General features: G+C 52.9%; 3 protein-coding genes across 3 annotated transcripts in view; 1 reads left to right on the plus strand and 2 right to left on the minus strand.

The window, feature by feature from the left end:
• Positions 1–1,797: 1,797 nt before the first annotated feature.
• Positions 1,798–2,727, minus strand: ETH_00011560 (ADP/ATP carrier, putative; the record flags this gene model as incomplete). Its single annotated transcript, XM_013376536.1, has 1 exon — positions 1,798–2,727. The coding sequence occupies one exon, from the start codon at positions 2,725–2,727 to the stop codon at positions 1,798–1,800; it is 930 nt and encodes a 309-aa protein (XP_013231990.1).
• Positions 2,728–3,230: 503 nt separating this feature from the next.
• Positions 3,231–4,577, plus strand: ETH_00011565 (glutathione/thioredoxin peroxidase, putative; the record flags this gene model as incomplete). Its single annotated transcript, XM_013376537.1, has 3 exons — positions 3,231–3,620; positions 3,829–3,999; positions 4,389–4,577. The coding sequence occupies 3 exons, from the start codon at positions 3,231–3,233 to the stop codon at positions 4,575–4,577; spliced, it is 750 nt and encodes a 249-aa protein (XP_013231991.1).
• An 889-nt stretch (positions 4,578–5,466) lies between these two features.
• ETH_00011570 (ftsJ-like methyltransferase domain-containing protein, putative) overlaps positions 5,467–12,500 on the minus strand; it is a gene marked incomplete at both ends in the record, with an annotated part of 10,600 nt that continues 3,566 nt past the window's right edge. Inside the window, 12 exons of the mRNA XM_013376538.1 lie at positions 5,467–5,660; positions 6,325–6,632; positions 6,978–7,399; positions 8,070–8,312; positions 8,523–9,022; positions 9,658–9,750; positions 10,246–10,552; positions 10,821–10,846; positions 11,035–11,100; positions 11,530–11,723; positions 12,046–12,141; positions 12,361–12,453. Of these exons, the coding sequence (XP_013231992.1) occupies positions 5,467–5,660; positions 6,325–6,632; positions 6,978–7,399; positions 8,070–8,312; positions 8,523–9,022; positions 9,658–9,750; positions 10,246–10,552; positions 10,821–10,846; positions 11,035–11,100; positions 11,530–11,723; positions 12,046–12,141; positions 12,361–12,453 (2,542 nt within the window). The remainder of the gene's footprint in view (positions 5,661–6,324; positions 6,633–6,977; positions 7,400–8,069; positions 8,313–8,522; positions 9,023–9,657; positions 9,751–10,245; positions 10,553–10,820; positions 10,847–11,034; positions 11,101–11,529; positions 11,724–12,045; positions 12,142–12,360; positions 12,454–12,500) is intronic.

A 12,500-nucleotide genomic window follows, 5' to 3' on the forward strand; every position in this document is an offset into this window, starting at 1 on the left:
GCTAGCCGCGCTGGCTAGTTAGCTAGATCCCATGGCTAGCTAGCTAGCTAGCTAGCTAGCTAGCCAGGAGTGCTCACCTTGGGCGGAGGAGAGCCAGAGGGCCCCCCACTTATTTCCTGAAGTCTGGGGCTTCTTCTTTTGCTTGAGGTGTCTGTACACCCCAAACGACGCAGCCCACGGCCGCGGCCGCGGGGCCGCCCCCGGGCCCCACGTGTGGCCCGCGGCATAAACCCTAAACCCTAAACCCTAAACCCTGAACCCTCGGCCGTGAGAACTTAAATTTAAAGTGTTAGGGGCACCCTAGTCCTTGGGGACCTCCCTGGAGTGTACAGACAGCCAGGAGCTGCAAAACGAACAAGAGCCCCGAGCCCAATTCAAATTCCCACTTTTGCTGCTGCGCTGCTGCTGCTGCTGCTGCAGCTGCTGCTGCTGCTGCTGCTTGGGGGTTTATAGAAAAAAACGGAAAAAAAGAAAAAGACAACTTGGGGCTTTTGTTTGCAAAGTCAAGAGAACAACAATTCGAGGGTGAGACGTGGCGGCTGGCGGCTGGGGCTCAGCAGGCGGCTGCAGACCTCGTTTTGCGGTGAAAAAGAAAATAAATTAATTCAAATTAATTAATTTAAATAATTTAATCTAATTGACGAACCTTTTCTCCATTTACGCGCTGCGCAAGCCCAAAATGCCGGAGCCTCGCTGGGGCTGGTGGTGATGGGGTGGGGGTGGGGCCCCAAGGGGAGCCCCTAGGGGGGCCCCCAGGGAAGCGGGGGGCTGCTCTTGGGCTCCATTTTGCAGTTTAATTCTATAAAATGGAATTAATTTTATAAAATTTAATTGCATTTAATGAATTAAACTCAGTTAATTAATTTGTTCGGAGTTAGGTGCTGCGGGCACCGCAGCAACGGGGAGTCTAGGGTTTAGGGTTTGCTGCAGCAGCAAACTTAGGGTTTGCTGCAGCAGCAAACACAGAAAGGCTTAAAAGCAGCAAAAGTCAACTAACTGCTGCTGCTGCCCTGCAGCAAATGTGGCAAAGACAAAATTGCTGCGGCAAAACAACCAGGGACCCCTCCGCAGCCAACTTGCTGCAGCAGCACAACCCCAGCATTCCCCCCGGGCCCCCCAGGCAGCTGCACGTAAATAGGGAATACATGAAGCTAGCTAGCTAGCTGGCTAGCTAGCTAGCTAGCTATCTAGCTAGTTAGTTAGACACAAATAATGCTAAACAGTGCTAAATACACTCACTTACGTACACACCAGCAACGGCAGCAGAAGCAGGGTAAAAAACCAAATCAAACAAACACAACAATAGTAATAATAAACAGTAACAACAATAATTAATAATAATAGTAACAATAATAGTAACAATAATGCGGGCTTGCGGCTCCAACTACTTCACCGGTCTGCTAATACCCGGGCTCTGTTCCAGGCAGCCTAAACCCTAAACCCTAAACCCTAAACCCTTTCCCCTGAAGGGGAAAGTCGGTTAAAGTTCGCGGGGGCTGCAGCGCCGCCTCCAGCTGAATTTTGAATCAGCTGTCCAAAAGGCGGCGCCCGACACAAACAGCCCCTCAAAGCAGCTAGCTAGCTAGCCAGGCAGCTAGCCAGCCAGGCAGCTAGCCAGCCAGCTAGCCAGCTAGCTAGCCAGCTGCCAGCGAGCCCCCAGCCCGGGACCTGCCCCTGCCCTCACCCCCCGCTAGCCACCCCCCCCACCACCCAGCCACCCAGCCAGCCAGCCAGCCAGCCAGCCGGCCAGCCAGCTAGCCAGCCAGCTAGCCAGCTAGCCAGCAGCTAGCCAGCCGCTCACATGAGGAGCCTCTGGAACTCGTCGTAGAAGACGAGGACGAGGGCGGCGCCGGCGCCGCGGAGGACGTTGGCCCAGGCGCCCTTGAAGAAGCCGCGGGGCCCTTCCTGGGCGAGAATTTTGGCCCAGCAGTCGAAGGTGGAGCTGTACTGAATGTCCTCAGTGGCCCTGCGGCCAGCCATCATCATCATGCGCCTGCGCACAGTGTCGAAGGGGTAAGAGACGACTCCTGCGGCGGCGGTGACGCTCTGGGCCACGGCCCACTTCAGGAACAAGTTGCTTTTGGTTTTGTCGGAAAAAAGAACTGCTTTTGCGGTGTCGAAGAGCCCGAAGTACGCGCCGCGGTACACCACGATGCCCTGTACAGACACCCCGAAGCCCTGGTACAGCGACAAAAAGCCCGTCCGCGAATACACTTTCTGCAAACAGTCCAGCAGACCCGAAAACTCCCTGGCGGCCCCCTTTCCCACGTCGGAGGCCAGCCTCGTGCGCGCAAAGTCCAGCGGGTAGACCACGGTGAGCGAGGCCGCGCCCGCGAGCCCCCCCGAGGCCACGTTCGCCAGGAAGAACTTCGCGAACTCCTTCTTCTGGTCGTACTTGGGGAAAATGCGTTTGAAAGTGTCCTTGAAGGTGAAGTTGAACGCCTGCGTCGGGAAGTAGCGGATCACGTTCGCCAGGTTCCCCCGCCACAGCGACAGCGCGCCCTGCTCCCGCGAAACCCGCACGAAACAGTTCCCTATGCCCGTATAGCGCGGCACCCGGCCTTCTTTTATGTCTGGAATTGAATCTTGAGTTTGAATTAGCATTTTCACCCGCTCAATCGGCGCCACGATCGTCTTCGACACCCCCGCAGACACCCCGCCCGCCATGAAGTTCTTCGCCGCGTCCAGCAGCGCGTTCTCCCCGCCCTTCGACTCCTTCGCCGCCATTTTCTCCCCCAATTCCCAATTTATCAAGTGCTCTCTACTCCTCCAAGAAAATCTGCAAATGCCCGCCAGACACTCCCCTTCGAAGCGACGCAGCCTGTGGGGTTCGCCGCACGCGGCTTCGCAGCCACGCCAAACCCGCAGCGCGCCCGCGCTTTCTTTCTCGCGTTTTTCTCTTCTGCAAAATGCAATAAACTGCAAATTCAGCAGTTGCAGCGGCAGAAAAGACCGACAGACCGACGCCGCAGCAGCAGCAGCAGCAGCAGCAGCAGTGGCAGCGGTTGCTGCGGCGCTGCGGCAGCCGCTGCTGCCGCTCCTGCTCTGCTGCTGCTGCTGCTCCTGCGGCCGCGGCTAGCGTGACCCTGGGCAGCTTCCAAGTGTGTGAGTGTGTTTTACTTTTTCGCACTATTTCTTTCCTTTTGCTTCTTGATTTGAAGTCCCGAAACCCCAATTTGCTGCTGCTGCTGCTGCCGCTGCCCCCGCCCCCGTCTCAGCAACTCCGCGCTATGCTTCTGACTCGCGCGACAGCAGCAGCAGCGCCTCGGGTGTTTTCTCGTTTGCTGCCGCGCACCTGCTGGGCAGCTTCCCGCGCTCCTGCTGCTGCTGCTGCTGCTACCGCGCCTGCTGCTGCTGCTGCTGCTGCTGCAGTGACCCGCCAGCAGCGAACCATGTGGCTCTTCTCCGCCTGGCGCAGCGCAGCAGTGCCCCCCGAGCTGCTTGCTGCTGATCTTTGGAGCTTAGCAGCAAAAGATCCCGAAGGAAAAGAAGTTCCTTTAAAAGACTTCAAAGGAAAAGTGCTGCTGATTACAAACACTGCAACAAAGTGCGGCTTCACGCAGCAGCACCTCAAGCAGTTCCACGACCTCAAGGAAAAATACGGAGACCAGGGCTTCGAGGTCCCCCAAACCCTAAACCCTAAACCCTCACCAAGCGCCATCACACACAGCTGCACCCGAGGCAAACGAGGCACCAGCAGCAGCAGCAGCAGCAGCCGCAGCGGGGAGTCTGCTGCCTTGTCTTGACCTGCCGGCTGTGTGCTTCTGCTTGCTGCCGCTGCCGCTGCTGCTGCTGCTGCTGCTGCTGTGGGGTGTACGTACACCGCAGATCCTGGCCTTCCCCACGCTACAGTTCAAACAGCAAGAAGAAAAAGACCCTCAGAAGATGTGCGAAGTTTACAAAAGCTTTAATGCCAACTTCCCAATCTTCGCAATCACTGAAGTCAACGGGCCCAACGCAAACCCCATTTTCCAGTACTGCAAGTTCAACACGGACGAGGTGAGGGTTCAGGGTTTAGGGTTTGGGGTTTAGGGTTGGGGGTTTGGGGTTTGGGGGTTTTCGAGAGGGGTTTGGAATGAGCCGTGGGGCCGTTGGCGAGCTTTCCAGGTGCTCATGTCGGGGGTTGAGGGCTCTGGTCTCGAGGGTTTAGGGTTTAGGGTTTAGGGTTTTGGTTCATAGAGTCAGTCATATGGGTAGGCTGTAGGGTTTAGAAAGCACTTTTGCGTATATGCAAGTGTAGCCTTAAGCGTTCCGCGGGAGGCTCTAGGGTTTAGGGTTTAGGGTTTAGGGTTTAGGGCTTTTGTGATTTTGGTGTCTGAGTCTAGCTTTTGAGCGAGGTTGAGGGTTTAGGGTTTGGCGAGGGTTTGGGGTTTGCTGCTGCGCCGCAGCTGTACTCGAAGGGCCAGCTGCAGGCCATTGGGTGGAACTTTGGAAAGTTTCTTTTGGACAAAGAAGGAAAAGTTTTTAAATATTTTGGACCAAGACAATCTCCTTCGGAAATGGAAGAAGACATTTTGCTGCTGCTGCGGGGAGAGGCTCACGGCAAGCAGCGCAACAAGGACGGTTTGCTGCAGTAGTTGCTGCGCTGCAGCAGCAGCGGCGCGTGGTGCTGCAGCAGCGCGGGGTGCTGCAGCAGCTTAGTTCTGCTGCAGCAGCGCACTTCGTTTTCTCCATTCTTTAGATTCTTATTTAGTTCGAAGCTGCAGCTGCCAAAAGCCAAAGTACAGTTGCAGCCGAGCTGCAGCAAGGCTGCAGCAAGGCTGGCTTGCTGCAACAGCAGCAGCAGCAGCAGCAGCAGCGGCAGCAACAGGGGCCGCGCAGAAGTAGAAAGTGTGTAGGCTGCTGCGGTGAGCTGCTGCAGCAGAAGCAGCAGCAGCAGCAACAGATGGTATGTACAGAGTGGTTCACAGCTCAATGTGTCTCGCGAAGGCTGCGAAGGCCAAACCAGGTTACAGGGTTTAGGGTTTAGGGTTTAGGGTTTAGCATGTGTGGGGGCTGGGGGCCTGCAGCCGAAGCCTTCGGGGTGCTTCACAGCAGCAGCTCTCTGCTGCCTTTGTTTTATCTTGTTCAAACCCTTTCAAACCCTAATCCGAATCAAACCCTGATCGAAAGCAAACCCTAATCGAAATCAAACACCAGTGGGGATCAAACCCTAGTCGTAATCCCAAACTTGGAATTTGAGAGTTTTGGAAAGGGGAGAGGACGAAGTAGGAAGCTCAAAAATATCTAGAAAGACACAAATGTTTCAAATTCAAGACAAAGTTCTTTAGAAGAAATGACACTTTTCGGCTTGCTGCTGCTGCTGCTGGCAGCGCCAGCCCACCAGCAGCAACTGCGGTGTACAGACAGCTGCACACATGCTGCTGCAGCGGCTGCAGCGCTGCCACGGCAGCGCCACCGCTGCCCACACTGCAGCAGCAGCAGCGAAACAGCAGCAGCGGCAAAACAGCAGCAGCAGCAGCAGCATCAGGCGCTCATCCAAATTTCCTCTGCCGCAGCTGCCTGTACACTCAGAGAGGGCAGAGCGCCTGCTAAGAGTGCCAGGGTGTCTACAGAGTCCAGAGGAATTGATCCCCATTCACTTATTTCATTTATTTCTTCTTTTGTTTCTGAAGAAGGCAAACACTGGTGGTAAGGAGAGTCCTTGCGAACTGCCAGGTCTGTACGTACACCGCAGCACATGCAAGACTTCAGCGTACACCGCAGAGTCCGCAGTGTACTGACACCTTTAGGGGAAGTTATTTGACACTTTTGGATTTATTTGTATTTCTATTACTCTATAAATATATTTTAAAATGTAGTTGTGTTTATATATGGTGTTCACTGGTGTGCATGTTGTCTGTGCATGCATGCATGCGCATTATAACGGTAATATATATTATGGTGATAATATATATCATTATAATACGCGTGCATGTATATGCACATATAACATTGTGGCTACATAAATAATAAAGTGCGTAATATGTGCATGCAACTATGCATGCATTCAATACATGCAATTGTATGCATATGTGGACAGCACCAAGGTGCAAATGTCAATATACCACTGTGGCATGCAGAAGAGTCTAAACCCTAAACCCTAAACCCTAAACCCTGGGCACCAAACCCTAAGTCGAATGCAGGGAAAAGAGGAACAGAAAACAAACCCAAAATGCACACACAGACAGAACACTTGCGCCACCCCCACTAAAAATGCCCTCCACGCACCACAGGCACGCATGCATGCATGCATGCATGCACGCATGCATGCATGCATGCACACTATTAACGTTTTGTGTACTTAGCGCCCCCAGCCCGGCTTGAGCCCATTTTGCTGCTCACCCAAAATTCCCTGCGACTTCAAGAAGACAGCCACTTGCTTCCTGCGGTCTTGTTGACTGAGACACCTCAGAGCAGCAGCAGCAGCAGCACGAGCTTTGGGCAAAAGGGGGGCCCCCGAGGTACTTCCTGGGCACTTCCCGGGGGCGGGGGCCCCCCCGGGGGCCCCCGCAGGGGCCCCCGCAGGGGCCCCCACGCGGGGTCCCTGTGCTGCTGCTGCAGCACGAGATGCTGCTATTAAAGCTTCTAGACGTTCTGTTAATTCTTTTTTCTGCTGGCGAAGGAGGCTGTCGTTGTAGGAGAGGATCCACCTGGTGTACGTACAGCGCAGACTGCGGCACGGCCGGGTCTACATACACCGGGCTTTCACCTTTTCTTTTATTTGCAAAGTAGTCAGTGCAAATGAAAAAAGAAAAAAGTTCAAAACCGCTGCGTGAAAGCATGAAAAGAAGTTTTTTAAAAAGAATTAAAACGGAAGATGCAGCAATTAGGAGAGCAAGGAATGAAACGATGCAAACGCAGTTAAAACTGAATAAAGAGGCAAATTAAAAAGTCCAAAAGCTTGAATGAAATTAAATTTTAAAAAAACTAGAATGAAATTAAATTTTAATTGAAATTTGGGGTTTGCGCGCCTGTTTGCTATTTGCTCTGTGTACAGCTTGGCCTTGATGCACTGCTGCAGTGCCCAGTGGGCGGTGAGGCCCCCCCAGTCCACGAAATCGGCTCCAACCTTAAATCTGAATTGATTGCTGCTGCTGCTGCTGCTGCTGCTGCTGGGTTCGCCGCCGAGCCTGTGGGGCTTTGCATGCGCTGGCGAGGCCTTCTCGGCCTTGTGTTTTGCTGCCAAGAGGCCCCAGGCGGTGCCCAGCAGCTGCAGCACAAGTCCCGTTTCATTTTTTCTTTTGCTTCTTCCGAGGAAGAAGCCCTCGCCGCTCCAGCAGGCCACTGAGGGCGGCCTGTACAGACAGCTGGAGCCAAAACACAAAGACAGCAGCAGCAGCAAAGACGCAGTGTAGCGCGTGTAGCTGCTGTGCACTCGTAGCAGCAAGTCGCCGCCGGGAGCCAGCAGCAGCAGCCCCTGAAACGCAACACGCAGCGCATGCATGCATGCATGCATGCAGGCAAGCACGCAGCCATGTATGCATGTATGCATGCGTGCGTGCATGCATGCATGCAAGCACGCAAGCACGCATCCATGCGTGCATGCGTGCATGCATGCATGCATGTGCAAGCACGCAGACATGCAAATATGCCAGCATACAAGCGTGCATGCATTCATGCATGCATGCATGCATGCAAACATGCAAGCATGCACGCATGCATGCATGTGCCTTTATTTTTGTTTATATTGACCGTTCAAAAGCGTGGGGCCAGCAGCGGGGCAAACAAAATCATGGGCTGGACTGTAGAGAGCTCAAGAATGCAAAAAAACAAAAAAAAAATTCTTGAATTCCAAAGAAAACAAATGAGAAACAAAGAAATATCCGTGCCCCCGGAAGGCAAGCTTTGCAACAAAGGCAGAGGCAGCAGCAGCAGCAACCGCAGCAGCAGCAGCAGCAACCCCGGGGAAAAACACAAAATCAATTTCCCCAAAAGACCCCCATAAAAAACCGAAGCAATTGTTAAATAGCTCTGCATGCTTTGAATTGCATTAAAATGGCAAATTGGGTGAATGTTTTCGAATTTAAAAAGACCATTTTAAGAAGAAAAAAGGAAAAGACAAAAGAAGAGGAGCAGCAGCAGCAAACCTGAAAGATCTGGGCGAGCAGCAGCAGCCCCGCCTCGATCTCGGCCTGGGCGATTTCTTCGTGGACTTGAACAACAAGTCCTCTTTGTCTTCTTTTTTTCCCTCCTTTTTCGAAATTGTTTTTTTCTTCTTCTTCCATTTGTGCTGTTTCTTCGCGCCGCCAGTGCTGCACTCCGGTGATGTCCAATGACACCAAAGAGGCTCCATCGCCCGGCAGCTTCGACAACACCTTCTCTTGCACTTGCTGCACGCAGCCGCCAAACCCTAAACCCTAAACCCTAAACCCTAAACCCTAAACCGTAAATCCTGAAGTCTCGCCGGACAACGTTAACGCTATTACCCGACACCTGTGTTTTTTCATGCGAGTTGCTGCAGACGTTAATAAAAACGGAGGCCTGAATCCGAAGCCTAAACCCTAATTCTGAAACCTTAAACCCTAGTTGTGGCAGCTGACGCGTTTGATATAGTCTGCTGTTTCTCCTCTTGCGAATGCGGACAAAACATCTATTTCTTGGACTCCTAAGAGAGGCCCGGCCTTGGGAATTGCAGCTTCCAGCACTTCCCGGGTCACAGGCTGCTTCCTGTGCTCCTGTTGCTGCTGCTGCTGCTGCTGCTGCTGCAGCGGGAGGTTCAGGACGACGAAGCAGCTGCAGCCGTGCCGCCTCAGCATCAGCTGCAGCGGGAGAGCCAGGGGGGCCCCCCAGCTGCTGATCTCGACGCAAACAGGGTACTTCTTTCTCCAAATGGCTGGGAAGTCCTTCTCAGGGGGCCCCGCAGGCCCCCTTCTCGAAGACCCTGGAGAAAATACCACTGAGGGGCCCCCCGGAGTGGCCTCTAACTGCTTCAGTGCAAACAACAGGTCTATGCTGCTGCTGGGCGGCAGCTCTTGCCCCCCCAGTTTTTCACCCAGTGCAGAGGGCCGGCCCTCCAGCAGCAAAAAGTCCGCAATGGAGACTGCAGCGCAACAAATCAGACAGCTGCTGCTGCTGCTGGCACTCTTACTGCTGCTGCTGCTGCTGCTGGTAGCGTACTTGCTGCTGCTGCTGCTGCTGCTGCGGCTGATGCTGCAGCGGATCAAGATGCAACAGCCATCAACTAGGAACCCGCAGGGCTAGCAGCAGACAAAATAGCATGTAGTGAAACAAAAGAGACAAACAATGAGGCAGCAGCCAGCCCCTAATGACGAAGCAGCTGCAGTGCAGCAGCAGTGCATGCGGCCACAAAGAAAATGCATTATTAATGTCAGGTGGGGCAACTGATTGGCAATTAAATAAAACTGCACAAAAATAGTAAAAAGTAGAAACCAGGAATGGGAGAATGAGACGCGAATTGCTGAAGATGTGATGGCAAGTGCAGAAACTGAAAAAGTAAAAAGCTGAAAACATCTGGGAATGAGAAGAGCGCAGAAAGGAACACGAACAAGAAAGCAAAACAAAGCAAAACACCACAGCTCAGGAATTTAAAGGGTAATTTGGCAGAGAAAAGTCCGTATTTGGCTTTGAAAGAGCATCAGCAGCGAAACTTCAGCGTCAAACCCTGAACTGCAAACCCTAGACCCTAGACCCTAAACCCTAAAAGAGCGAACTCACTGGGCACTAGGAACGGCAGCAGGTGCCGGAGCTGTCCCACAACAGTCATAAGGCGGTCATCAGCAAATCGGCTTATTTGCACTGTGTAGGGAACTGAAAGCAATAACAACAACCCCACCCGTTCTTGCCCATTGTTTCTGATGTTCTCAACTCATTGAATGCATTGTGTTTGACTCCAATTCAACTTCATTGTCGAGTTCATTCTAGTGTTCTCGTCTTGAAAAGAAAAGAAGAAACAGTCCAATTAGAAGAGAAGAAAAAGAAGCGCGACACGAACCGTAGTGCCGAAGTTCACCGCAGCAGCAGCAGCAGCAGTAGCAACAGCAGTAGCAGCAGCGGCAGCAACAGCAGCAGAGACCGAACAGTAGCGGCAAAAACAGCAGCGGCTTCGATGCAAGAGGCAGCAAAAGCAACAGCAACACAAACCCTAGCCGGAGTAGCAGGAGCATTGGGGCCAGCCCCTGCACATCCACTGCCACCTCCATAGTCTGCTAGAGCAGCAGTAGCAGCAGCAAAGGAAACAGGAAACAGAAACAGCAACAGCAGCAGCAACAGCAACGCCGCACTTCGTGGGGATGTTCTGCGCACCTAAGGGCCTGAGAGGGTATAGCCAGCAAGATGGTCTTGCATTATATTCTCCTCTTTGCAATCCCTGCAGCATTTCATCTCTCCAGGCAACTGCAGCAGCAGACGGAACCCAGGTGGCACGGTGCTGCTGCTGCTGCTGTTGCTGCTGCTGCTGCTGCTCGCTCCAGCCCTGGCGAGCCCGGGCCGTGAACGTGGTGAGAAAAGAAGCCACGTCAGGCGCGCTCTGCTGCTGCTGCTGCTGCTGCTGCTGCTGCGGCTCCTCTGGATAAAGACACAGCCACGTGGCTGTGGCTTCGGCTTCCTGTGTCTGCAGAGCAGTAATTCTTTCACAACACACACTCCAAACCCTAAACCCTAATGCGTAAACCCTTAACCCTGAATCACTTAGTCAAAATCTACGAGACTGAGACGCAAAGAAAGTTCAGCATGACAGGGTCAAGCAGCTTGCTGCTGCTCGCATTGATGCAGCTCCTGCATCAGCAGCAGCAGCAGCTGCTGCTGCTGCAGCAAAGAAGCAGGAGCAGCAATTTGGCGAAGACAGAAAGGCAAAGACCCATCAAAACAAAAACACTCACCGCCGCTTCTTGATTGTCTTCTTTGCCTGCGCAGACCACATAACGCCGCAAACCCTAAACCCTAAACCCTAAACCCTAAACCCTAAACGTCAAAGAGCTGAGCTCCAAGAGCTTCAAGTGGCAGCGTGAGCCTGAAACCCTAAACCCTGGAAACTATACCCTAAATCCTGAACTCTAAATCCAAAACCCTGAACTCTAAACCCTAAACCCTCACCATCGATAGAGTAAAACTCGCTGATTGCAATCGCACCAGGCAACTCTCCATCGCCGCCATCCTCGCCTGTCTCACAAGAAACCCTCAACACCGCAGCGCTAAACCCTAGCTTAAACCCCAAATGGAACCCTAAACCCTAGGTTCTTTAGCTTGTACGCTCTCAGACGGCGAAAGCGCTGCAGCTACAGATATCCAACTGTTGCTCTGCAAAGGGTTCTTCAACACTCCTTGACCCCAGCTCTTGATGCTCGATGGTAAACCCTAAACACGAAGCCGCGAGCTCTAAACAGTGCAAATGAATGGCTCCCGCCTGACTTCTTTTTCTCTTCTTGCCGCTATAGCCTGAAAAGAAAAAAAGTTCAGGTTGGTAACAAACAGTGACAGGGAGAAGAGAAACAAAAGTGGCACCACCACCAGCAACGACAGCAGCAGCAACGGAAGCCGAAGCAACAGCACCAGCACCAGCAGCAGCAGCAGCAGCATCGTGCTGCTCACTCATTGTCTTGGCCTCCTCAAAGGGGGTGTACGTACACCGCAGCAGTGCATCAATGCCTGCTTGAGAAGTCAAAAGACACAGTGCTCTGCTGCAGCCACCGTGTTGCTGCCACTTCTGCTCCCGCTGCTGCTGCAGCTGCATGTACACCTCGCGGAAACGAATGCGGTCAGCCAACACGCCCTGCACCCTTTCCCTGAAAGCAGCAGCAGCCCTTCCATTCCCTCAATTTTAATGATTTCTTGCTGCTTCTGCTGCTGTTGCAGTTGTCTGACTTCTGTTGCAGCTCGCAAAGCCACCGTGGGCGCCTTTGTCACCGTGCAGCACACGTGGCCCGTCAGAGCAGAGTGCAGCAAGCAGCAGCAGCAAGTGCTCCAGAAGCAGCAGCAATTATAGAAATGACAGTTATTGAACAGGTAGAACAAGCAGCAGCAGCAGCAGCAGCAGCAGCAGCAGCAGCACCATCTCAGAAGATTCGACAGGGCAGCAAAAGCAGTGCAGCAGCAGCAGCAGCGCACCTGCTGCCTTTTCTAGTGGAGTTGGTGTAGCCATTAGCTTCCCACTCCTTCACGAAGTCTTTGTCGGGGACAAGCCGGTCTTCGAAGCGAATCGGCCTGCGTTAAACCCGACCCTCTAAAACACAAACCCTAAGCCCTAAACCCTACTCCTAGATCCTGAGGTTGGGTTTGTATGCACAGGCCGGCGGGTTTAGGCTGCTGCTTCCTGCGCTGTGTTCTACTGCAGATGTGGAGGCTGAGGTAAGCATGAATTGCAAATGTTGCATTTACTATTTGCAAACAAATAAAAGTAATGTCAAATGTTCTAGGGTTTACTTGATGTGGTTGGACTCTATGAACTCTGCTGCCGTCTGCTCCCTCTGCAAAGACAGCTGCCAAAGCTCATGAGATGTAATGCTTTTGTATCGCCTGAGAAAGACCCAAAGACAATCCACTTGTAGTCAAAGGCATTGACA

Source organism: Eimeria tenella, genomic scaffold (assembly GCF_000499545.2).
Source record: "Eimeria tenella Houghton genomic scaffold, Eth_scaff37, whole genome shotgun sequence".
NCBI classification, from domain to species: domain Eukaryota; phylum Apicomplexa; class Conoidasida; order Eucoccidiorida; family Eimeriidae; genus Eimeria; species Eimeria tenella.